Source organism: Leucoraja erinacea, chromosome 6 (assembly GCF_028641065.1).
Source record: "Leucoraja erinacea ecotype New England chromosome 6, Leri_hhj_1, whole genome shotgun sequence".
NCBI classification, from domain to species: Eukaryota; Metazoa; Chordata; class Chondrichthyes; order Rajiformes; family Rajidae; genus Leucoraja; species Leucoraja erinaceus.
This window is the reverse complement of record NC_073382.1, coordinates 51,531,641-51,557,887: the sequence shown is the minus strand read 5'-3', so window position 1 is coordinate 51,557,887 and position 26,247 is coordinate 51,531,641. Positions and strand designations below refer to the sequence as shown.

Genomic DNA, 26,247 nt, shown 5'->3' with positions numbered 1-26,247 from the left:
GGCCCTTCTTCATACTGAACAACAATTGATATTGATTATATAAGCGAGTTCGGTATTCTGAAAAATGCAAGGAATCATGGGATTTGTCAAAGGTCAAACGCTATAAATAAAAATTGAATGAAGCGCTGTTTTTTGGGTGCGATTTCAGTGAGTGCAGATTGGGTACAGTGATGCATATGATCTTCACTTGATGGGGGTGCTGAGGTCGGGATTCAACAGTCTGAGATCTTCTGTGTTGCAGTACTTCAGTGCGTTAGTGCACATCTTCAATTCTCGATTGAAAAATAAAATGATTGAACTAATTAGATTCTGTTTAATTCCTTTGATTTTTAGTGTCAGATTTATTATTATAGAGTTAATGTGTTGAGACTGAAATATTCAGGTTTTTCCTGTCAGATGTTAAAGTTGCGTGGGTTTATAGTTCCTTATTCATTTCTAGGGTCACTCCTTGCTGTGCATCTTCTAATGTCTTTATAGTTGACATCTGAGAGGTATCCAAGAACAACTATGATTAACTTATTTGTACTGCTAGGAAGTGCCTGGCCTTTCTTTCACTGCAATGTGCCCAACAAAATGAGCTCTTGATATGGGAATTGGTCCCATTATTTTCCTAATCTGTGAAAGGATATACTGAAGATTTATTTAAAGTTAAGATGAAAAGACAGTGGGAGGGCCATATCCTCTTGGTGGACTTATTCAGTATTATGCTGGAGCCAGAGCTAATTGAGGCAATGGGAAACAGGATAAAAAGCATAAATGTAATCAATTTCTGTATTTTTAATGGAGTTGAATTTATATAATCCTTTGCCTTTGGGATGTCATTTTCTTCTTTTAGTGTTGGATGAAGCTGATAGAATTTTGGACATGGGTTTTTCTGAGACCATGAATGCTATTGTTGAAAATCTGCCCAAGAAACGTCAGACATTGCTTTTCTCGGCAACTCAAACTAAATCTGTGAAGGATTTGGCACGACTGAGTCTGAAAGACCCAGAATATGTTTGGGTGCATGAAAACGCTAAATTCAGGTAGGCTGCCATTATTTGGATGAATTGTATATGGTTATAAATTACCACAGATTCTCACATTTTTATTTCCTTTAGATTAGGTATGACATTTTGGCTTTGGCAGGGATGGCTGAATCCTAAATACCTAATTGTAGTCATTTCATTTGGCATAGTCCTCTCAACCTTTTTTTAATCCATAAATCTGTCCAAATGTATTTTAAAAGCTGTAATTGTATCTGGGTCTCTACAGATTAATAATATCCTTTTTATAGCTGGGCTGCAGACAGTACTCCAAGTGTGGTCTGACCAATGACCTGTACAGCTGCATGATGATGTACCAATTTTGGCACTCTGTATCCTTCGTATTGAAGACAAGCGTGTCAAATGCCTTTTTCACCACCCTGTCCATCTGACTAGCCACTTTCAGAGAACCATGCACCTGTACTCCTGATCTCTCTGTTCTACAATGCATCAATAACACCGGTGCCCAAGAAGAGCAAGGTGACATGCCTCAATGACTATCGACCAGTGACTATCGATTAACATCTGTGGTGATGAAGTGCTTTGAGAGGTTGATTATGGTGCATATCAACTCCTACCTCGACAAGAACCTCGACCCACTGCAATTCACTTACCGCCACAATAGATCAACGGTGGATGCGATCTGACAGGCTCTCCACTCCGCTCTGGACCGCTTGGGCAACGAAAACTCATATGTCAAGCTGTTATTCACTGACTACTGCTCGGTGTTTAATATCCCCTCCAAGCTGGTTACCAAGCTCTCTGATCTGGATCTCTGCGCATCCCTCTGTAATTGGATCCTTGACTTCCTCATCCACAGACCACAGTTTGTCCGTATTGGTGGAAATGTGTTATTCTCGATAACAATCAGCACGGGAGCACCTCAAGGCTGCGTGCTCAGCCCCCTGCTTTACTCACACTATACTCATGACTGTGTAGCTGGACATAGCATGAACTCCATCATAAAGCTCGCCGACGACACCACTGTTGTGGGACGAATCACTGATGGTGATGAATCACAGTATAGAAGTGAGATCGACCGATTGACCAAATGGTGCCAGCTCAATAACCTGGCTCTCAACACCAGCAAAACCAAGAAACTGATTGTGGACTTTGGAAGGGGTAGGATAGGGACTCACAATCCCGTTTATATCAACGGGACGATGGTGGAAAGGGTCAAGAACTTCAAATTTCTGGGCGTGCGTATTTCCGAAGATCTTTCCTGGTCCCAGCACACTGATGCAATTATAAAGAAAGCACATCAACGCCTCTACTTCCTGAGAAGATTACGGAGATTTGTTACGTCAAAGAGGACTCTCTTGAACTTCTACAGGTGCACTGTTTGCATCGTGGCTTGGTTCGGCAACTTGAGCAACCAGGAGCGGAAAAGAATGCCAAAAGTTGTGACCACTTCCCAGTCTATCATTTTATGTGTGACAAAATACGTGCAAACTCTACTCTGCCTTGGCTTTATACTTTGGTCTATGTATTAGGTTTTGTTTACAAGAATGTTAACACATGTTTTGTATTGCAGCACCCCTGGAACACTGGAACAAAATTACGTGGTTTGTGAGTTACACCAAAAAATCAACATGTTGTATTCATTTGTGAAGAATCATCTAAGCAAGAAGACAATCGTCTTTTTTTCTACCTGTAAAGAAGTATGTGCTTGTATTTTTGATTTATTTGTTAATTCTTCGTTTAATTCCATCAGTTTCGGTAGTACATGGGAAGATAACTTCATTAATATAAGCTCTTTATATGCGATCGCCAAACATGAGCCCCAAGGAAATGTAAATGTTACTGAGCTCTCTACCACTTTGTCTATTCATGTATGAAGTCTGAAGCTTGCAAGAGAAATTTACAGAGAAAATTAATCCTGCCTTGTTTCTGAGCTGTCACGCATTTGCAAGTCTAATTGGTTGCAGTGTTGTTTAGAAGAAAAGTTAAAATGGTAGGAACGCAAAACTGCTTGTACATTTCATTTTTGAACCACAATATTAGCAAGAGAAAAGATGAATGACCGTTTAATATCAAACTATTGTCAATTATGCATAGGTGTAGTTTTGGATTAACACCATTTCTTCCATATTACTGGGTCTACAATAAACACAAACTTTTGGAATATGATCCCAAATGTATAAAAATATCCTGAATGTGATTTAATAGAAAGAAATGTGCCTTGTGTATACCTGTGGCAATCACCTTTGTCATTGCACCTTTATATGGGTTGTTTGTCAATTTTTGAAGGATTGAGAATTGTGGTTAGATTAATGGCCCAGAAGACCCATTTTTGTATTCTGTTGATTTTTTAAAAAAAGTGAGTGGTATAGTTTATGTGTTATGGTAATGGCCCTGTCTCACGGTGCGAGTGATCCCGAGTGAAAGAAAAAAATCAAACTTGTGGTTTTCTACGAGATTCCAAGTTTATGGTCATGTTTAAATTAGTTCCCATGTGTATGTCTAAGTTTGCCGTTTACTTCTCATTTCTGCGATGTACCAAGTTCCCCTCCCGAGTTACTCTTGAACCAACAACGACTACCGACGTGAGGAAAAATCATCACATGGTAAAAATGATGTCATGCAGTTTTTTTTACACTATAAAAAAAAACCTCCCATGTTTAAATTTCTTAGGGTTACGGAATCAAGGGATATGGGGAGAAAGCAGAAAATGGGTACTGATTTTGGATGATCAGCCATGATCATATTGAATGGCAATACTGGCTCGAAGGGCCGAATGTGATCACTTCCATTATGTAGAGAGTCTCAGAATGTTAATAGAGATTCCATTCCGTTTACATTGCACTTTGTGCAGGGATCAAATCTTAGCCCAAAGTGTACATTAGGCGGCGAGGATTAATTTCAAAACTTCAAATTATTTAAAACAGTGTTTTATCTGAACAGCGGATCAGGGCAGATGCCAGCCCCTTTAAACATCACGGACAGCTCAGTGTGAAGTGGTGCTGGAATTATATATGTGAAATAGTCTTGGGAATTTTATTATCGATCCCAAATGCTCTATTTAAATTATAGGTTGTTTAGTTTGTTGTAAAGTGGCGCCGGATTTAACACCTCAGTCTATTAAAATTGAATTATCTCACTGAACGAAAACATGCAATATGTTTCCAGGCAAATATCCAATGGTTGAGAATTAAAGAGCAGTCATTAGTGTTTTTAAACGGGCGGTTGTAGTCAATAATACGGTAACCGAATGATATTTATTAATTGCTAGAGAGGACGATGTAAACATAGTGAGGTTAGTGAGCAGCCTCTAACATTAATCGCTCCTCGTACTGTTCTGTTGTGTAGGAAGGAACTGCAGATGCTGGTTTACCTTGACGATAGACACCAAAAGCTGGAGTAACTCAGAGGGTCAGACAGCATCTCTGGAGAGAAGGAATGGGTGACGTTTCGGATCGCGACTCTCTGGTTGCTATCTGGACCTACCTGATCTCCCGGTTGCCAAACATTTCCCATTCCCACACTGGTCTTCTCCAGTCAGAGTGAGGCTAAATTCAAATTGGTGGAACAGCATCTCATATTTCGCTTGGGCAGCTTACAGCCCAGTGGTATCAATATTTATTTCTCTCACTTCAAGTAACCCCAGCATTCCCTCTCTCTCTATCCCTCCTCCACCCAAGTCGCACCAGCTTCTCGTTTTCACCAAACAAACAGCGAACAATGGTCTGTTTCCTTTATCATCGTTACTATTTTGCATTCATTGTTCTTTATCTCTCTACAATACATCATCATCTATATCTTTCGTTTCCCTGTCGAAGAGTCTCGACCCGAAACATCACCCATTCTCCTTTTCTCCAGAGATGCTGCTTGTCCCGCTGAGTTACTCCAGCTTTTTGTGTCTATTGTCGCCCTTCTTCAGACTGTTCTGTTGTATTGACCGAAAACGACCGATGTGACAGTACCGGCGACTTAATGAATGAAATCGAGATACGCGGCATTAAATGGACTTGGAATAACTGGGGCGGTGGGGTTTTATCGAAAAGTGACTACAGGAAATCGGTGGAAGGAAACGGGCAGGTGAGGTTTCGGGTCAGGGTCCATCTTCAGACTCCATGACCCGCTGAGTTCTTCCAGCTGTCAAATGGAGACATGGGGGACCACAGATGCTGGCATGTTGAGCGAAACACAAAGTGTTGGAGCAACTCGATGGGCTGAATGGCCTAATTCTGCTCCTTTGACTTATGAACTCACGAAGTAACCCAGCGGGTCAGGCAGCATCTGTGGAGGGAATGGATAGGCAACGTTTCAGATCGGGTCCCTTCTTTCCGAGCCGAATCAACGTCTGTCCATTCCCTCCGCTGATGCTGCCTGTCCCGCTGAGTTACTCCAGCGCTGTGTGAGTTCCTCCAACACTTTGTGTGTGTTTTATGATCATGATTCCAGCATCTGCAGTTTCTTGTCTCTACATAAACTAGGCCTCAGCAACACTGAATGTACTAACCGGAAGATTATGTTGCTGCTGCCAAAACAACAGTTGGCAATGTATGCACGGTAGATGTCACATTGCGTGGGAAACGAGGTCTCCAGGGAGACAGACGCAAAGTGCTGGAGTAACTCCGCGGGACAGGCAGCATCTCTGGAGATTTATAAAACATTTCATTTTGGAACACAAGGAACTACAGAAGCTGGTTCATAGGAAAAAAACAAGGTGTTGGAGTAACTCAACGTGTCAGGCAGTATCTGTGGAGAACATGGACAGGTGACGTTTTGGGTGAAAGAAGGGTCTAAAGTTTGAAGAAGGGTCCCGACCCGAAACGTCACCTATCCAAGTTCTCTGGAGATGACCAATCTTCAACATTTCACTTCTGGCACTCAGGCCAAACCCACAAGTTACTCACGAGTCACTACGGTAAACTCACAGGCTACTACGGTATTACAATGATTTTAAAAGCTTCAAATTTTTCCTTCAGGAGTAAATTTGATGCATGGAATTCTTTCAACATGTTGAACATTTTTCATGAGTTAACAAGTTACCCGAGTACCTGCCGATAGTGTTACGAGTCGCTAAGTTACGTCCACGAGTTCCGACATTCCCGCTACGTTCATTCTACGTGATTGCCACACAAGTTTGATTTGTTTTTAACTGGGGATCACTCGTGGATGGACTCGCACCGTGAGACAAGGGTTTAAGCAGGCAGACAGGTATTGCTAACGATTTTAACTCTCCTTCCCATCACCATGCCAATCATTCTGTGCTGGGCTTCATCAATTGCCAGAGATATCACATCATAATGGGAGGAACAGCAACTTGTAACCATTAGCTTACAACCCAATGGTATAAAACATTCTGAAATTTTAGGCAACGCCAATCTGCCCCTGTGATCCATCCTTGCACTTCACCCCCCCCCCCCCCCCCCCCCCCCCCCCCCCCCCCCCCCATCAAACCCCCGTCTCCTTCCACCATATATTTCCTTTTGGATTCACATTACATTTTAAACTCTTCCTTATTTAACACCCCTTTTGTCTCCTTTTTACCTCTAGCCTTTGTCCACCCATCTGCCAAGCAAATCCCGTCACCTGTATCCACCTATCATTTGCTGGGCTTTTGTCCTGCCTCCACCTCTTTTACAGCTTTCACACCCCTATTGCAATCTGTCTGAAGAAAGGACCCGAACCAAAATGTTGTCTATCTAAAGTCTTCCTGAGATGCTGCGTAACCCTCAGAGTTACTTTGGATTCTCAGCAGCAACTTTGAACCCTGAACTAATGTGTGAATGTTTGTGAAATCGTTGCATAGATCCACTAAGGGTGTAATTTGAAGCATGCCTTCTCTGTGAGACAAGTGGCAAATGTGGTGCTATTCTTTGACTATCATAACAAATAAAAAATGGGATTTTGATGACCAATATGCAAATCTTGAAATGGAAATTAAAGAAAAATCTTGCAGCTGTAATTCAACATCTGAATTGAGTATTTTCAGCACCTGGTGAATTTTAGTCTGATGACTTTAAATAGATGAAGAGAAAAGTTAAATATAACCTTTCGGCTACTGTTTGGCATGGTTGAAGTTTCACTGTATCCTTCACATTTGTGTTTCTGTACATTAGGTCCAGTATTTGTTCCGTGTATTTTGCCGTCTCCGTCCTGGACTGCCAATCCTAGCGCTTTATGGCAAACAACCACAGATGAAACGAGTTGATGTCTACAATGACTTTTGCCAAAAAAAGGCTGCCGTACTGTTTGCAACAGACATCGCTGCCCGAGGGCTCGGTATGTATTCCTGGAATGTAGAATGTGTGCAAAGGATAAGACAACTTAAACCTGGAAATAATTGGTGGCGTGGCTGGTGACAAGCATTTTTGCTTTTCACCATCGTCTTGCGTCTTTGGGGGAAAAATGTTGATTGAATGTTTAAGGTTTACATTCAAAGCTTTGCCACAGATAGTTTAAGTTCATAAGTTATAGGAGCAGAAACATCAAGTTCATCAAACATCTGACCATCAAGTCTACTCCGTCGTTCAATCATGGCTGATCTATCTTTCCCTCTCAACCCCATTCTCCAGCCTTCTCCCCATAACCGATGACCCCCGTATTAATCAAGAATTTGTCAATCTCCGCTATTAAAATATTGATTGACTTGGCCTCCACAGCTCTCTGGCAATGAATTCCACAGATTTACCACCCTCTAACTAAAAAAAATTGCTCTTCATCTTCTTTCTGAAGGTACATCTTTTTTAATTGAAACTATGGCCTCTGGTCCTAGACACTCACACTGGTTGAAACACCCACTTCACATCCAGTAAAAGACCAAGTGAATAATATACATCTATTTATCAAACCATTTGAAGTGTCTAATTTAAAATTGATTTTCTTCCCAGATTTCCCTGCTGTGAACTGGGTTCTTCAATTGGATTGTCCAGAGGATGCTAATACTTACATCCATAGAGCTGGGAGAACTGCCAGGTATTGTGGTGAAGTGAATTCATGTCATAAAATGTCTGCTGATTCTCTTGGTGACTTTTATTATAGAGGTTACTTGAGTGTCTGTAATGAATATTAAGTGGCAATTTATGGATTCAAATATTAATTTTATTTTTGAAAGATCAAACATTCTCATTTCTTTATCTATCTTGGCAAATTGTTTATTTGTAGCTGTTTCCCTTTTCCTTCTCTATCTCTCTGCTTAAAACCTTTCCGATCTCTGACTTGACGTCTCCTCAAATTTCCAGTCAATAATGTGCCACAGAACACCTTTAGGTGTTTTAAAATCTAAAAATGCTGAATAATGCAAGTCATTGGCCAAATCTAATATGCAATTAGATTAGTCTTCTAATGCTGGGACTCGGCAGAATTGGCAACTTTTTAAAATGGCATATATGTTTCAAAATAGATGAAGGAAACTAGGAAAAGCAGAAAAATTGTGTTTTTGCATCGCACCTTGATTACATCATTGCTATTGTCTGAAGCTGATATGACCCTGTTTAAATTCACGATAAGCTTTAAGAACAGAAATGTTGTATTGCTTGTACTGCTTGAACTAATTTAGATTCCATTATTGAAGATGATCTTGGCAATTGGGAGCACCAGTTCCATCTGTGAAAGTTATATTGTCATATTTAGCACCAATTCAAAGTTGTATAACAGGTGTGAGAAGGAAATGGCCATAAAGATCTTGAGATCACTGCTTACATTCCATTGTGAAGTACAACATCACTTGAATGCTAATAAATGTCGATTAATATTCACATGTGCAGCCAAAAGCAATAGTAGTGTTGTCATGTAAATTAGTATTGCGAAACAAGACTTTGAGTGTACTTATGCATATAACTTGACTGTAAGTGATTGGGAATTGCATGGGTTGAGATTTTAACAGAAATTTTACAGAATCAACTGAACCGAACCGAACTCTACACACAGAGAATTGACCGATCCCATAAATGCAGAAATAGAACAAATTCATTTACTTAGAAAAGTAAAATTAATTTGGACTGGTTTGCATCACAACACTACTCCATTTTACAGCACATTTAGATTATAGGTTTTTTAACATTCAAACCATCTCAAACCCTTTCGCAAGATTTTTTGTTGATGGATGAGGATGAGTGCAATCTTAAATATTCACTGTGTTTGGAGTTGTGTTATTAAATTGATGTGGATTGTCTTATACTCTGAACAATGTTTCCATTTCTCAGGTACAAAGAAGGTGGTGAAGCATTGCTTGTTTTACTTCCAACTGAAGAAAAGGCCATGGTGAAGCAACTGGAAGAGAAAAAAGTCCCCATCAACAAAATAAAGTAATACTTTTATCGAAATAACAAAATTTTAATGCAGTTCTATTACTACTTTTGCATTATACCGGCTAAGGAAATGACACATATTCCTGTAGTTTGGACGTAAAGATAGACGGGTTGGTTAGTAAGTTTGCAGATGTTACCAAGGTTGCTAGGGTCGTGGAGTGTGAGGAAGGCTGTCAAAATATTCAGCGGGATATAGATCAACTACAGAAATGGGTGAAGAAATAGTAGATGGAGTTGAGTCCAAGCAAGTGAGAGTTGTTGCACTTTGGGAGGTCAAATATAAGGGGAAAATATTTCAATTAATGGCATGACTCTTAACAGTATTGATTTACAGAAGTGCTAAAGCAGTTTCAAAGTGCTAAAGCAGTGTGCCTTTGGTTTGAAAGTGCTAAAGCTGCTTTGCCTTTGGTTTGAAAGTGCTAAAGCTGCCTTGCCTTTGGTTTGAAAGTGTTAAAGCTGCCTTGCCTTTGGTTTGCCTGGCCTAATTAAAGCTGCCTGGCCTAATTAAAGCTGCCTGGCCTAATTAAAGCTGCCTGGCCTAATTAAAGCTGCCTGGCCTAATTAAAGCTGCCTGGCCTAATTAAAGCTGCCTGGCCTAATTAAAGCTGCCTGGCCTAATTAAAGCTGCCTGGCCTAATTAAAGCTGCCTGGCCTATTTAAGCTCTTGCCCATTTAAAGCTGCCGTGGCCAATTAAAGCTGCCTTGGCCAATTAAAGTTGCCGTGCCTAATTAAAGTTTAACTTGTCTTCTATATAATTAAAAATCTAATCTTGACCACTTCCTGTTTGCGCTTTATATTGATTTTAGAAAAAATGCTGTGATTTTTCGCCATGTTACAGAGTCCCCTTCCGCTCATCAGGTGCCGAGGATTTTTCCCATCGATGAAAAGTAAAAGAGTTATTAGTGTTTAAAAAATGTTGAGATTCTCTCTCCTGTCAATCACGCCATGAAGGCCATGCCCCTTCTGGTGGGAGGGGGGGAGGGACTATAAAACCCGAAAGTGTGGGCATGGCTCAGTCTCTGCAAGATGGGGGAGGGAGAGGTCACAACTCGCTGTCTTTAGTGGCCTTGCACCCTGCTTGAAATGGTATGAAACTATACTTGAATTTGGTGGCCTTGCACCCTGCTTGAAATGGAATTTCGAGGAATAGCCGTGAGTCAACTGCGAGCCCACCAGCTATGAGTGAATGAGCTGCCAGCATGACAGGCTTGAGTGACTGAGCCTCCAGTCCAAGAATCCATTCAGCCCACAATGTCCATACTAGCCCTCTGGAAGCCAGTCTCTTCAGAGCATAACACCCATACTAGCACTCCAGAAACCCCCCCCCCCCCCCCCCTCCCCACTGGCCAGCAATATTCAAATTGGTGGAGAGGTGCAATATTGCGTTGGGGGACCAGCCCTTCCGTGTGATGCCCCCCCCCCCCCCCCCCCCCCCCCCCCAGCAATGGCCACCAATATAAGTTTAATTTGACACCAAATTGGTGAAGAGGTGCAATTTGCGTTGGGGGACCAGCCCTCCCTATTGATGCTGGGACCCATCTGTGGTCCCACTTAGTCTAGTATATATTACTAAATAACATTTTTCATCTTGACCATTATTCACAAATAATTGTCACAATATAACATGATTTTTTGTAATTAAATTTGCGCTGTAAAAAATGATCCCCTAGTTGGTTCATGTGAAGAGCTGGTTTAGAATGTTGACAGCGCGATTTTTCGCCAGAAAAATACTTAAAGCCCATAAACTCTCCTCTGCTGATAAGTTTATATATGCCCCATTTCTGATCGGTGAACCTTTAGTACAAACGAGTAATTTTAAAACTATTAGAACTAATATCGAGGCCTATAAAACTATTATAGAACCTTTTGCGACGGGTCTTGCAGCGATTTTTCGTTAATGAAGGTTTTTGAAGCCCCCCCCCCCCCCCCCCCCCCCCCCCCACAGCCCTTGACGATTCCTACATTACCCCTGACCACTTCCCCCAAAAACACCCCCTACGATTTTTCGCCAGCCCCCTCCCCCAACACAGTACCCTGTCCCCCCCCCCCACAGCACCCTTCTCCCCCTCCCCCACCGCCCCTCCCCCACCCTGTCCCCCCCAGCCCCCCCCTACACACACATTCTGTCCCCCTCCCCCACACATTCTGTCCCCCTCCCCCACACATTCTGTCCCCCCCCCCCCCCACACCACACCCCCCCTGTCCCCCTCCCCCCCCCCTCCCCCACACATTCCGTCCCTTCCCCACACACCCCCACCCCCCCCCCTCCCAAGATATAAAATTTTAAACTGCTTCTTCCCCACAGACTTTTTCCTCCCACATCCCCCCTCACACCCCCCCCCACACCACATCCCCCTCCCCCCCCAATCCCCAATTCTGCTTTGTTGGCGATGCCGTGTGAATGAAAGTTGTTGTTAGCTTCATCTCTTTTTTTTAGTCCATATATGCTTCTGTCTGCACCATTTGGCATCATATGTTATGAACATTATTCTTACGGTTGGCTCCAATTTTACCCCCACATTTGAGAAAATATTCTACAATTCATGGTGGACAAAAATGCTGGAGAAACTCAGCGGGTGAGGCAGCATCTGTGGAGCGAAGGAAACCCTTCTTCAGACCCTTCTACAATTCATGGTTGTGTTGCAAAGTGCTAACCTGCTTTGATGGTCCCTCCTTGGTTCATCTTTGGGGAGAATGAAGGAATGAGGCTGAAGTTTTATTTAAGACTTGTGTCTTATCATGTCTGAGGAAAGATCCCGACCCAAAACGTCACCTATCCATTTCTCCAGAGATACTGCCTGTCCTGCTGAGTTACTCCAGCATTTTGTGCCCTTGTACTTGTTTAATTTAGTCGAAAAATGAAGGGTGCCGGCTCAAAACACCGCCTATCCATTTTCTCTAGAGATGCAGCCTGGCCCGCTGAGTTACTTTGTGTCTATCTCTACTTAAGTAGAAAATAACCCAGCAGAACCTTGCATCAGTTGTTGCTGCACATACTTTCCAGAGGGGGTCACTGGACTGCCATTAATATTTTTAGTTAATTTGGGGTTTATAAACAACAATAGCACTGCCTGATGATCGACCCTTACCTGAAGCATTCAACAAGGATCTCAGTTCTTTGACTACAATTTGGGTATTCTTTGTAACTTATTCTTCTGCTCTCTGTAGCTAAAAATCATGCCAGGGATTGGATGGATGTAGCTCTCCTGAAGTGTAGATTCCAGGCCACTTTTGTCAAGCTTTGCAGCCAGTTTGCTTTCATCATTTAGCTCAAATTAATGATGTGAGAATTATAGTTAAATGCTATATCTAACAAAAGTTATGGAACGTTATCAGTGAACATTTTTTTCATTTAAAAATGCATCTTATTGATCCAGTGTTTATTTTCTTGGGCACACTACAGAGCTATTCAGCTTTTCTTGTAGTGACCCCTGTTGGTTTTCTTTAATTTGCATCATAGCTCAATGTATTCCTTTAACCTTGGATTTTCCTCTGATGTTCATTTGTATGGGGACTGTAATAACTGGATTCCATTCCCTTTTCACTTGTTTTTTCCTCTTCCCCCTTACCTGAACCAGAGTACCCTATCAGCCCTGAGAGGAGATGGGGTTATTTCGATAATGAAGGATGGCCGTTTGGCAGCAGTCAGGCAGTTGGTAGAGCCACTGCCTCTCAACTCCAGAGACCCGGGTTTGACCTTGACCTCGGGAGCTAACTGTGGAGTTTGCATATTCTTTTTGGTGACCAATGGGGTGCTCCAGTTTTCTCCCACCTCCAAACACGTGCAGGTTTGTAGGTTAATTGGCCTCTGTAAATTGCCACAAGTGTGTAGGGAATGGACAATAGACAATAGGTACAGGAGTAGGTCATTCGGACCTTCGAGCCAGCACCACCATTCAATGTGATCATGGCTGATCATCCCCAATCAGTACCCCGTTCCTGCCTTCTCCCCATATCCCCTGACTCCGCTATCTTTAAGAGCCCTATCTAGCTCTCTCTTGAAAGTAGAACCGGCCTCCACCGCCCTCTGAAGCAGAGAATTCCACAGTCTCACAACTCTCTGTGAGAAGATGTGTTTCCTCGTACCCGTTCTAAATGGCTTATCCCTTATTCTTAAACTATGTCCCCAGGTTCTGGACTCCCCCAACATCCTGCCTTGAATCATGCCATTTAAATGAGTAAGAATGGAAAAGCACTGAAAGTACTCAGCAGCTTATTTAGGTCGGCACAGAGTGCTGGAATAGCTCGGGTCTGACAGCATCTCGGTTGAGCATGGATTCTCCTGAGATGCTGCATGACTCATTACTCCAACACTGTCCTCTATTGTAAACCAGCTTCTATGGTTCTTTGTTACTGCAGGTCATTTAGAATGAAACAGAATTAATGATTCTGGACTAGTGAGAAAACAAGTAGCTGAAAGGTCCAGGGGGAAGAGAGCAAAGGGCATGTATGTGTGTGTCAGGGTGGATACCAAGGTGATCTCTATGATGCAGCTTCTTGTAGTGGCTATTTCGAGAGGCAAATATTTGTAAACTTTCACTGATCTATCTAGACGAGTTTTAAGAGGATGAAAGGAGGATACAAACAAGGAGGATGTACCAGTAAGAGGATCTGGGGTGGCGGAGGAACTGAAGGAGATTCACATTAGGCAGGAAATGGTGTTGGGTAGACCGATGGGACTGAAGACTGATAAATCCCCAGGGCCTGATGGTCTGCATCCCAGGGTACTTAAGGAAGTGGCTCTAGAAATTGTGGACGCATTGGTGTTCATTTTCCAATGTTCTATAGATTCAGGATCAGTTGGAGGGTAGCAAATGTTATCCCGCTCTTTAAGAAAGGTGGGAGAGAGGAAACACGGAATTATAGACCAGTTAGCCTGACATCGGTGGTGGGGAAGATGCTGGAGTCAATAATAAAAGATGAAATAGCAGCACATTTGGATAGCAGTAGCAGGATCGGTCCGAGTCAGCATGGATTTACGAAGAGGAAATCATGCTTGACTAATCTTCTGGAATTTTTTGAGGATGTAACCAGGATAATGGACAAGGGAGAGCCAGTGGATGTAGTATACCTGGACATTCAGAAAGCATTTGATAAGGTCCCACATAGGAGATTAGTGGGCAAAATTAGGGCACATGGTATTGGGGGTCTGGTGCTGACATGGATAGAAAATTGGTTTGCTGACAGGAAACAAAGGGTAGGAATTAACGGGGTTGCCTTTACAATTCCTCAACTCAATCCACAGTGACTCTACCTCGTCAGTCCCTATGTCTTCCCTCGCAAGGGACTGAATTCCATCCCTCACCAGCAGAGCCTCCCCCCTTCCTCTGCCCACCTGCCTGTCATTTCTATAGGATGTATAACCCTGAATATTAAGTTCCCAGGTCCGATCATCCTGAGCCACGTCTCAGTAATCCCCACAATGTCATATCAACCAACCTCTAACTGAGCCTCAAGCTCATCTACTTTACTTCTTATACTTCACGCATTCATATACAATACTTTTAATTCCTTACGCATCTCATCTTTCACATCGATCCCTATTACACTTGGCCATACTTTCCTATCCCTTTGTGAGCTTCCTTTCCCGTTAATTCTGGGGTCATTAACCATCCCTTTACTCTCTTTCCCTTTAACTCTGTCCTCGACTATCCCATTTGACACCCCACCCCCCCCTTATTCAGTTTAAAACCACCCGTGTAGCAGTGGCAAACCTGCCTGTCAGAATGCTGGTCCCCCAACTAAGAATCTCAATCCCTACCCCCTGCACCAGTTTCTCAGCCACACATTCAGGTCCCGTATCTCTCTGTTCCTGCTCTCGCCAGCATGAGGAACTGGAAGCAAACTGGAGATAACAACCCTGGAGGTCCTGCTTTTCAGCATTTTTCCGAGCTCTCTAAGGTCACGCTGCAGAATATTCATCCTCTTCTTTCCGACATCATTTGTGCCGACATGCACTACCACTTCCGGCAGTTCACCTTCGCCCTTGAGGCTTTTCTGCACTCTGTCCTTGACATCCTGGATCCTGGCACCAGGAAGGCAGCACACCATCCTCGAATCCCGTCTGTTGCCACAAAAACCCCTGTCCGTACCTCTCACAATGGAATCTCCAACTACAATGGCATTGCCTGACGTTGGCCTCTTTGGTTTTGGCTCAACAGCCCTTTTTGCTTCGCGAGCCAGTCCGCCGCTCAGTGCATTAACGTCTTCTGTCCCGACAGCTTCTAAGTGGGTGAACCTGATCACAAGAGGTACAATACCTGGGGATGTTTGTATTCCATGTTTCCCTCCCTTTCTCACCGTCACCCACTTTCTCTCTTCCAGTACCTTAGGTGTAACAATCTTAATGTAGGACTTGTCGAGGAACGACTCGGTTTCCCCACACATTCCAAGGATGTGCCGGTTTGTAGGCTAGTTGCCTACTGTAAATTGCCCCTTGTGTGTAGGATGCAAACTGGGATAACATAAAACTAGTGTATGGGTGATCGTTGGTCGTCTCAGACTCGGTGGGCCAAAGGCCCTATTTCCATGCTAAATAAACTAAACCACATTTTAATTTAAACAAAATTAAACCTGACACTTGGTGCATCCAGTGTTTGGGGAAAATTACAAAATTGTAGAAATAGAAAATGCTTAAAAGATGTGAGAAAGCAGTCAACATTTCAGCATTTGAAACAGAATAAGGCTGAGTATTCTGGTGGAACCTTCAAATGACTGGATGGTAATTCTCCTTCCAATGCAGGAGTAGGCCATTGGGTCTGCCCGTGCAATATGATCATGGCTGTCATCCAAAGTAGTACCTGCCATTCTCAGCTGATCCCCTTGCCACACAAATTCCCCTAGCCCGATTGTGGCAGAGAGTTCCAGATAAACTCTCTGTGTGAAAAAAGTTCTCCTCATCTCGGTTTTAAAGGATTTATTATCCTTAACACCCCTTGTCCTTTTTCCCCAACAAACACTTCCGCATCTAGCCTGTCCAACCCCTTACAAGTTTTTAAGAAGCACAAATTCCTCCGTTTAAAATATTATTAAACATTTTTAAAAAAACTTCGAATTTGAATATGGCATATGCATTGAGGTGGATTATTTGGGAAACTAATTTTCCCCTGCTCTTTGCTCCTGGTCCTGCAGACTTCCACCAATGCAACCCTGAAATGAACTTGTGCACCATATCTTCAGTGCTACATCTGCCTATTTTAACCTTTTAAAATATTGCCCCTCTGTGGCCCAGTGTATCATTTGTGCTATTATACTCCTGATACCATTCCATCTCTGGCTGGCAACTCATCTTCTCTTCATAAAGCTTGGCTTGTCAAAAGCTGCGTTATGTTTGCCCATCATTGTAGTGCACATTGATTCACATTGGCTCCAGCTCCATTAATGACTTGATACTTGCCGTGTGTCCCCTCCATTCTTAACTTTGGTCCTTCTATAGCCATGCTGCCCCTGCACCTCCGATCTGGCAATGCTTTTTTTGTTGTTTGGATTTAATTTTTGATTGTTAGGCTTCAACAGGTGAACGGTCCCCATCTTGAAGAGTTAACTGCTATTTCTAATGGTGTTGTCTGACCTGCTAAGTGTTTTTATAGCATTTTCTATTTTTATTTCAGATTTCCAGTTCTTTGATTTTCACATATTTGCAAGGTTCACAAACTTCACAAATTAAAATTAAACCTGCAAGACATATTTATGAACAAATGATTTTAGGAGCATTTCATATCATTGGGTATCAATGGATTATCAGCTTTTAATTTTTTTTTTTAATTCATTTTTATTTTAAACAGAATCAATCCAGCAAAACTGACCAATATACAGTCAAAGCTGGAAGCCTTTTTAGCTCAAGAACAGGAGCTGAAAGAAAGAGCCCAACGAGTGAGTCCTACAAACTTATACTGTGATTTCCTTTCTTAATGTTTTTGATTAACTTTGTGTAAAAGCAGTAACAGAAGGGGTATCGTGGATTATTACTTTTATTCACACCTGAAGGGGGGTAGTGCATCAGTTAACTAATGTTTTACTTTACACAATTTTGCCGCATGGTGGTGCCTTGGTATGGCTGTTGCCTTGCAGCACCAGAGACCCCGGTTCGATCCTGACTACAGGTGTTATTTGTGCAAAGTTTGTATGTTCCCTCTCTGACTGTGTGGGTTTTCTCCAGGTGTTTCGGTTTCCTCCCACATTCTAAAGACTTACAGGCTTGTAGGTTAATTGGCTTTGGTAAAATTGTAAATTGGCCCTAGTATGTAGGACAGTGCTAATATATGGAGATCACTGGTTGGCATGGATTCCGTGGGCTGTAAGGCCTGAATCCACGCTGTATCTCCAACCTAAACTAAATTTTCTGAATTCCATCCAATAAACACAAGTGTGACAATAAATCAAAGCTTGAATCTGTGGAACCCATTGGGGAGCTATCACACTTATGGCAGTGGGTAATTGCTGTCATCATGCTGGTCTCAAACAGGGTTGCTGATGTAGGATGCAGCAGAGTCCAAAAATTGTAGACCACAAAGGGTCTTTATCTAGGACCTAATATTTGGCATTATTGCTTTACAACGGGAAATCGTCATGTTAAGTAGCATTGGTATATTTAAAGTAGTAACATTTTGGGAGACTATCGAATTTGACATGCTTATGACTCTCTTCTGTATGTTGACCTGCACATAAAATTATGACAGGCATAGAAAGGGTAGATCGCCATATTCTGTTTCCCTGGGTTGAAAAATCAAATGCTAGAGGGCAGAACTTTAGGTGAGAGGGACAAAGTTTAAAGCAGATGTGCGGGATAACATTTTCACACAATGGGTGGTGAGTGCCTGGAACGTACTGCCAGGGGTGGTGGTTGAAATAGATATGTTAGCAGCATTTAAGAGACTTTTGGATAAGCATATGGATATGCAGGGAATGGAGGGATATGGGTTATGCGCAGATGGATAAGTGATGGGCTTGGTATTGTGTTTGGCACATATTGTAAGCTGAAGGGCCTGTTCTTGTGTTGTGTTCTATCTTCTAAACCACTTTCAGTGAGTTGAATGTCTTGTTCGCTATCTTGAAAAACAAGATGTTGTTAGTTTGAAATTGTTTTTAATGTCCAAAACATGTAATATTTGTTTTTCTACTTCATTGCAGTGTTTTGTGTCCTATGTGCGGTCAGTCTACCTGATGAGGAACAAAGATGTTTTTGATGCTTTCACAATATCATTGAAGGAATATGCTTTGTAAGTAACATTTTATTAGATTAAGTGGTGAGGTTTGAAAATGAGGTCAGATGAGGAATAATATTTACCAAGAACAGAAAACATTGCTGCTTTCAGTGGCAAGTGATAGCGTTGTGCCCTCCCAGTTCCATTAAGAGCACCTTATTTGCTGTCATTCTCTAAGATCCTCTGTCATCATTTGCTTAGTCATAGCAGGGAAGCATGGAAACATGCCCTTTGGCCCATGCTGTCCAAGATGCCCCATCTAAGCTAGTCCCATTTGCCTGTGCATGGCCCATATCCCTCCACATCTTTCATATCCATCTATCTGTCTTGGTGTCCTTTAATGGTGTTATAGTACCTGCCCCAACTACCTCCACTGGTAGCTCCTTCCTTATGTTCCAAGATGGCGGATGTGCAGGAGTGGGCGCCGTCTGTGTATGGCAGCCTGCCCGCAGTCCGTCTCTTCACCTTTTTAAAAAAATTTTAAGTCCTGTCAAAAAATGTTAGTTGGAGGTCTTTTATGTGGTGGGGGGGGGGGGAAGGGGGAAACTTTATTTCTTAGTCCCCTACCTGGTCGGAGAGGCAGCATCCCTCCGAGCTGTTTCTTCGCCCCGTCACCCTCACGAATGGAGTGGCGTTTCCTGTCGGGACTGGCCGGGACTACAGCTTCGGCGGCGGTGCAGCGCTGGGATACCAACAGGGAGCGGGCGATGCCTTACCGGGTCGCCGTGCGGTAAGCTCCGGAGCGCTGTGGCCACCGACTCCCAACATCGCGGAGCTGTGGCTGCGGGCGTCCGGCCGTGGGCGGCGTTGGATTTGGAGCGCCGCGGAGCCTGGGATCGAGTTCGCTGGGGTCGGAGCTCCAACCGGCGCGGCCTGAGGACTACGAGTGCCCCGGTCTCCGGGGAGGAGGCAGCTGCTCCAGACTTTCCAAGCCGCTGAGGAATGTTTCACCCGATGCCGGAGTTCCATCTTCACGGCAAGAGGGCCCTGAAAATTATCGGACTGGCTGCAAGGCCACAAATGGGCCCCGACCTCGGGTGTTTCACAGAGGAAGAGGACTTAACTTTCTGGTGCCTTTCCCCACAGTGGAAATTTTTGATTCTGCTGTGGGGGGACGTTTGTGTTGAACTCTATAATGTGTTGTGTCCATTTAAAAAACATTTTTTTTAACCTTTTTCTATGGTTTGTATGGAAACTTTTTATTTTATGTAAAGAACTTTGGTGTCAATGCGAGTTGACTTAAAACGTGCTATATAAATAAAACTCACTTACTTATGCCCACCATCCTCTTGTGTGATAAAGGTGCCCCAAAGGGTCCTATCAAAACTTCCCTCTCTCACCTTAAACCTATGTTCTCTGGCTATTGATTCCCCTGATTCCCCTACCCTGGATAAAATAATCTGTATTCACCTTATCTATTGATTAAGATTCAGAAAAGACTAGATTTTTATTTGTCATGAAGAGATTAAATATTGAGTTTTACAGCTTTTTGTTGTTGAGGAATTATTTGCTTAAAAACAAGATTGTTTAAAATTTTATTTGGAAGTTTTTTTAATCGTATTTAGTTGAATTTAATGTGTTTATGACATTGAGAGGGACAAAGTTCATGTCAGCTTTCGAAGTGTACAGAACCTGGAGGCATGCTAGCTCTGCTTTTATTCCTACCAAATAATTTTGTGGCTAGAATTTCTGTGATCCAACTACAAATACCACCCCCCCAGCACCCCCTCCCATCCAATCCAACTGACTTGCATACAGGCTTTAGCTTTATTTTGATCCACTAATGTCCTCTTGTTTAAGTTTAGAGTCACAGCGTGAAAACTGGCCCTTCAGCCTGCCGAGTCCGCACTGACCAGCTCTCCCCATACACTATTATATCCTACACACCTGGGACAATTTATAGCATCCAATTAACCTACAAACCTGGAATGTGGATGGAAACTGGAGCACCCTGAGAAAACCCATGCGGTCACAGGGAGAATGAGCAAACTCCGTGCAGACAGCATCTGTTGTCAGGATTGAACCCCAGGTCTCTGGTGCTGTGGGGCAACAACTCTACCACTGTGCCACGGTGCTGCTCATTTGTTGTCCAAGCCCTCATAGGTACCGCAAAGAGCCCAGAAGGCCAGATTTGTTCATTGGGAACCAAATTGAATGCATTTGGTAAAGAAGTAGGGTGAGGGCTTAACTGATGATATTTGTGCACTCTCTGTTTTTGTGGCAAACAAAATGGCAAGAATTTAGAATGAGTGGGAAGTGAAATAAATAAATGGGAATGGCAAAGTCAAGCAATTATATGGGTTAAGGTATAGCAAAGGAAAGATCTTTACGTACGAGAAACAGCAGCATAGATAAGATTATTTAGCTGGAGTGAGAGAAGAGTGGGCCTTTGCTGGTCATAGAGACATATAGTGTGGAAACAGGCCCTTCGGCCGAACTTGCCCACATCAACCCATGCCAAATATACGTCCCACCTGCCTGCGCTCGGGCCATATCCCTTTAAACCTGTTTTATCTATGTACCTGTCCAATTGTCTCTTAAATGTTCTGTTAGTACCTGCCCAACTACCTCCTCTGGCAGTTTGTTCCACATACCCACCACCCTTTGTGTAAAAAAAAAAAAGGTCACCCCTCTGGTTCCTATTAAATCTTTCCCCCCCTTTCCTTAAACCTATGTCCACTGGTTCTCGAATACCCTACTCTTGACAAAATCTGTGCATTTATACGATCTATTCCTCTCACTTTATTTACACCTCTATAAGATCACCATCCTCTTAAACCCTTTTCTTGCACTGCTTTTTCCTGTTTGAGGTCTTCATTCCTGTTTGAGGCCATCATTCCTGTGCCAAGTCTAACACAACATCCTGCCTTAATGACTACAGACCGATTGCCCTCACATCCGTGGCCATGAAGTCATTTGAGCGCATCATTCTCACTCACCTCAAAACCAGCACTTCCTCCATCATGGACCCATATCAATTTGCATATAGAGCCAACAGGTCAGTAGAAGACACAGTCAACTTGGCCATCCATCACACTGCAACACCTGGAAACCGCCAACACTTATGCCCGCATCCTGTTCATGGACTTCAGTTCTGCATTCAACTCCGTCAACCCGGTTAAACTCTTCCATACATTAACGGACATGAACATTGACTCCTGCATCTGTCATTGGATCTGTAGCTTCCTTTGGAACAGACAACAAAGGGTGAAGATACACAACACCACATCTCACCCTCTGCACCTCAGTACAGGAGCCCCTCAGGGCTGCGTCTTATCACCCTGGTTATTCTCACTCTATACAAATCAACTCGCATCCCAGTATAGTTCAGTCAAAATATACAAATACGCAGACGACACAACCATCATAGGTCTCATCTCTAACAACAACGAAACAGAATACCGCACTCAAATACACAAAGCAGTCACTTGGTGCACAGACATTAACCTCTTACTCAACACATCAAAAACCCATGAACTTATCATCGAACTCAGACGAAAGGCACAACCCAAGACCCCCCCTACTCATCTCCGGCGAACCCATATCCACCACTGACTCATTCAAATTTCTTGGCACTCACATAAGCAATAACCTCAAATGGAAAACCAACTCGGATCACATTTATAAAAAAGCCAACCAAAGACTCTTCTTTCTCCGCCAGCTCAAGAAGTTCAGAGTGAGGAAACATCTCCTAATCCGATTTTACACAGCCATCATCCAAAGCATGCTCACTTCATCAATAACAGTTTTGTACAGCAGTTTGGACACTCACTCCTCTAATAAACTACAGCGCATTGTCAACAAAGCATCCAAAATCATCAGCACCCCCCTCCCATCAATAGAATCACTCAATCTCAAACGGTCCGTGTCAAGGGTGAAGAAAATCATTTCCGATCCCTCCCACCCAGCTCACCACATCTTCCACCTGCTGCCCTCAGGGAGGCGCTACAGCTCACTGCCTGCCAAAACATCACGATTCAAAAACAGTTTCTACCCATATGCAATTCGAACTCTGAACACTCTATGATAATATCTCAAAGCCACCCCGTGCATGTACTGTATACTGTATGTTGTCTGTGTTTTACGTTATGTTATGTTCTGCTTACTGTGTTTTTCTGTACCATAAACTGTATGTCTGCATGACTGGAATCAGCTTATTGTGTAAAATCCTGTACTGAACATGAATTCCACCAGCTTGGCTTTGTGGTCATTAAATGATCTTGAATCTTCTGTGGGAATGGGAGGTACAGGAGAGTAGACTCTTTCTTAAATAGTCTTGTTTGTCACCTGGAGTTGCTGGATACTGACCACAATGAGTAGGTGAAGTGAATGTAATAGATTCAAGATGAGTGAAGATAAGTATACAAGGTAAGGAAGGGAGATTTATGCTGACAAAGTAGTACATGAGGTGACCTAAATGGAGCATAAACAACATGTAGGACCAGAGGAACGATCTGAAGAAGGGGCCTGACACAAAATGTCACCTATCCATGTTGTCCAGAGATGCTGTCTGACCCGCTGAGTTGCTCTAGCACTTTAGATCTTCCAACATGTAGCTGAGAACACTGATGCAATTATCAAGAAAGCACATCAGCGCCTCTACTTCCTGAGAAGATTACGGAGAGTCGGTTTGTCAAGGAGGACACTCTCTAACTTCTACAGGTGCACAGTAGAGAGCATGCTGACCGGTTGCATCGTGGCTTGGTTCGGCAATTTGAGTGCCCTGGAGATGAAGAGACTACAAAAAGTAGTAAACACTGCCCAGCCCATCATCGGCTCTGACCTTCCTTCCATCGAGGGGATTATCGAAGTCGCTGCCTCAAAAAGGCTGGCAGTATCATCAAAGACCCACACCATCCTGGCCACACACTCATATCCCTGCTACCTTCAGGTAGAAGGTACAGGAGCCTGAAGACGGCAACGACCAGGTTCAGGAATAGCTACTTCCCCACAGCCATCAGGCTATTAAACCTGGCTCGGACAAAACTCTGAACATTAATAACCCATTATCTGTTATTTTGCACTTTATCAGTTTATTTATTCATGTGTTTTGTAGTCAATGCCTATTATGTTCTGTGTGCTGAAGCAAAGCAAGAATTTCATTGTCCTATCAGGGACACATGACAATGAACTTGAACTTGAATGTTCCATTATGCTTTATTATGTAAAACCAAGCTGATAAACATGCAATCTCCCATTACAGCTCCCTGGGTCTTGCTGTTCCTCCTCGAATTAGATTTCTTCAGAGAGCGCAAAAAGAAAAAGAAATGTCTTCTATAAACAGTATAGTACAAGATAATGAGTCAGCAGTTATGAATGACATTGCAACAGAAAGCTCACACGAAGAAGCTGATGAGGAATTGGAAGACTTTAAGGCTCAATTTCGGGAACACACTTCTGACCAAGAGGCCAAAAAGAAAACCAAAGATAAAATAACAGCCAAGAAAAATGTATGTTGCGTGGATGAAAATTCCATTGACCATAATAATCCAAGAGATGATGTGGAGAGTAAAGCAGCAGCCACATTCCAGTGCATTGATGATGATGCTTTTGATGACAATGATGATCGTGATCTTCTTATCGTGAAGCGAAGGAATATTTTTGGCTTTGAACCTGGAGAAGAAACAGTAAGCTACTTTACATCTCTATACTTTTAAAACTCTGTGTCCGTGTGGATGTGTGTGTTAATTTGCATGTGAAATGCATCTCCTCGAAAACCCAGACGTAAAAACGTGGAGACTTTTACAATTTCGGTGGGGATTTAACTTGTGAGTTCACAAATCCACTCCTTGGTCAATTATTTCCCCAGATTTTGAATAAAATTGATCACAAAACTCAATTTTTAAAATATAAATGCCGCTCACCAGCTGTTGACGTCACAATGCCCACATGCCCACCAATCCAGGCCCCTCACCGCTGTGGATTAAAATGCGCAGAAAGATCGAGAAAGTTCTGCAGAACAAAGATTCTACAGTTCCATTCCGCTATAGCTTCTTTGTTCTACAGATCTCGGGGCAGCGACTCATCACGTGCTGAACTTCCCCTCATAAGTTCTGCAGTTCCGTTCCGCTACCGCTGAACTTTCTCCTCGCAGCGGCGCAGCTCACAAAGCCCCTCCCATCCCCTGCGCGCTCATTCCAGCTGTGGGTTTCCAGAGAGTCAGAAGCCGGTGCTTCTTTGCTGTGATAGCTTGCTCCTGGGCGAACGCGTCTTGCCTTAGCGGCTTTAAAGGGCTGTTGTCAGCTGGCAGTTATCAACGGCTGCGGGCGTCGCGAGGCCGAGTTATGTCAACACCTCCACCCCCCGACGCTCGCTGGCATTTGGCTCTCTGACTCCTCCCAGTTCTGTGTTCCTCTCTGAACGAGCAAGTTCTGGAGATCCGGAGGACAGGCGAGATCCTGGGGAGGTGAAGAGGGGGAGTGGGAGGTGAAGAGGGAGAGGAGGAAGTAGGATGGGAGAGGGGGGAATGGGGGAGGTGAGGAGAGAGATTGTGGGAATAGAGGGAGAGGAGTGGGGAATAGATGGACTGCCACCACCCCCTCTCCTCCCCCCTCCCTCCCCCTCCCTCCCCCACTCTTTCCCCTCCCCCCCTCCCTCCACACTCTTCACCTTCTCTCCCCTACCCCATCTCCCTCCTGCCCTCCCCCTCCTCCCCTCCCCTCCCCCCCCCCCCTCCCCCCCCCCCCCCTCCCCCCCCCCCTCCCCCCCCCTCCCCTTCTCTTCCTCCCTCCCTCTCTCCTCCCCCCTCTCTCTCCTCCCTCCCTCTCCTCTCATCCCCTCCCTCCTCACCCGCCCCCCCTCACCCACCCTCCTCCCCCCCCCCCCCCTCTGTCTCTTGCCCTTCTGTCTCTGCCCCTTTCTCTCTCTGTCTCTCCCCATTCTCTCTCTGCTCTCAATCTCTACCCCCCCCTCCCTCCCTCTCTAAATGCGCCCGCGGGGTGGGGGCTATTCGCCAGTGGATAGGGCGGTTATGGGGTAAAAAGAGCAAAAATAATAATAATATAATATCAAGGGGGGTAGTTAGCATGTGTGCGGGGGGGGTGGGGGGAGGGTAGTTAGTGTGTGTGAGGCCGCATGCTGCCCCCTCCCACCCCGCAACCACACGTTGGGGGATCAGACCCAACGGATCTGCACTTGGTCTAGTTGATCTTAAAAGTAATGAAATGCGAGGATGGTTTGTTGAAAATAATTTATCTGTAATGATTCTCTTCGTTTGTAACCACACTTATCATATTTCTGCCATCATACGTGCTATACAAATGTCCTGCAGCTCGCATTCCAATGATCAATTTCATACGATAGCCGTCGACTAGAATCGAGACAACATTCAAATACAATTGTGGATTGTGGATTGTGAGAAGGAAAATTTCAAGTTTGAGCTATCACAAAAATGTACCAAAATATTTTAAAAGGTGCTCTCTGGGCATCTTTCTTTTTCTCTGACTGAAGTAAATGGCTTTGAAAATGTTTTGATTTTAATTACAAGCTCATCAATAACACAAGACAACAAAACTAAATGTTGTATGAGACATGTTTCCATTTGGAAAGGGGGTAGACTATCTTTTCAGATTGTAGGTTTTATAGTCTTTTAATTTCATCTTTTGATATTGGTTTTGCCTGTCTGGGAGACCCAGTGGGGCAGCACTTAGTCCTTCTGTCTCAGCTCCCGAGACTTGTTTAGATACAGATCACTGGTGCTGAATATTAGAATTTGCATGTACTCCCTGTGACTGTGTGGGTTTTCTTCAGGTGCATTGCGT

The 26,247-nt window shown here is 43.6% G+C and overlaps 1 protein-coding gene across 2 annotated transcripts in view; it reads left to right on the top strand.

The window, feature by feature from the left end:
- The window catches only part of ddx10 (DEAD (Asp-Glu-Ala-Asp) box polypeptide 10), a 159,876-nt gene that overhangs the window by 17,852 nt on the left and 115,777 nt on the right, over window positions 1-26,247 (top strand). For both annotated transcript variants that reach the window (XM_055637010.1, XM_055637011.1), the window contains exons 6-13: window positions 836-1,025; window positions 2,560-2,686; window positions 7,094-7,256; window positions 7,865-7,949; window positions 9,179-9,280; window positions 17,069-17,156; window positions 18,414-18,502; window positions 23,691-24,114. In XM_055637010.1, coding sequence (XP_055492985.1) covers window positions 836-1,025; window positions 2,560-2,686; window positions 7,094-7,256; window positions 7,865-7,949; window positions 9,179-9,280; window positions 17,069-17,156; window positions 18,414-18,502; window positions 23,691-24,114 — 1,268 coding nt within the window. The remainder of the gene's footprint in view (window positions 1-835; window positions 1,026-2,559; window positions 2,687-7,093; window positions 7,257-7,864; window positions 7,950-9,178; window positions 9,281-17,068; window positions 17,157-18,413; window positions 18,503-23,690; window positions 24,115-26,247) is intronic.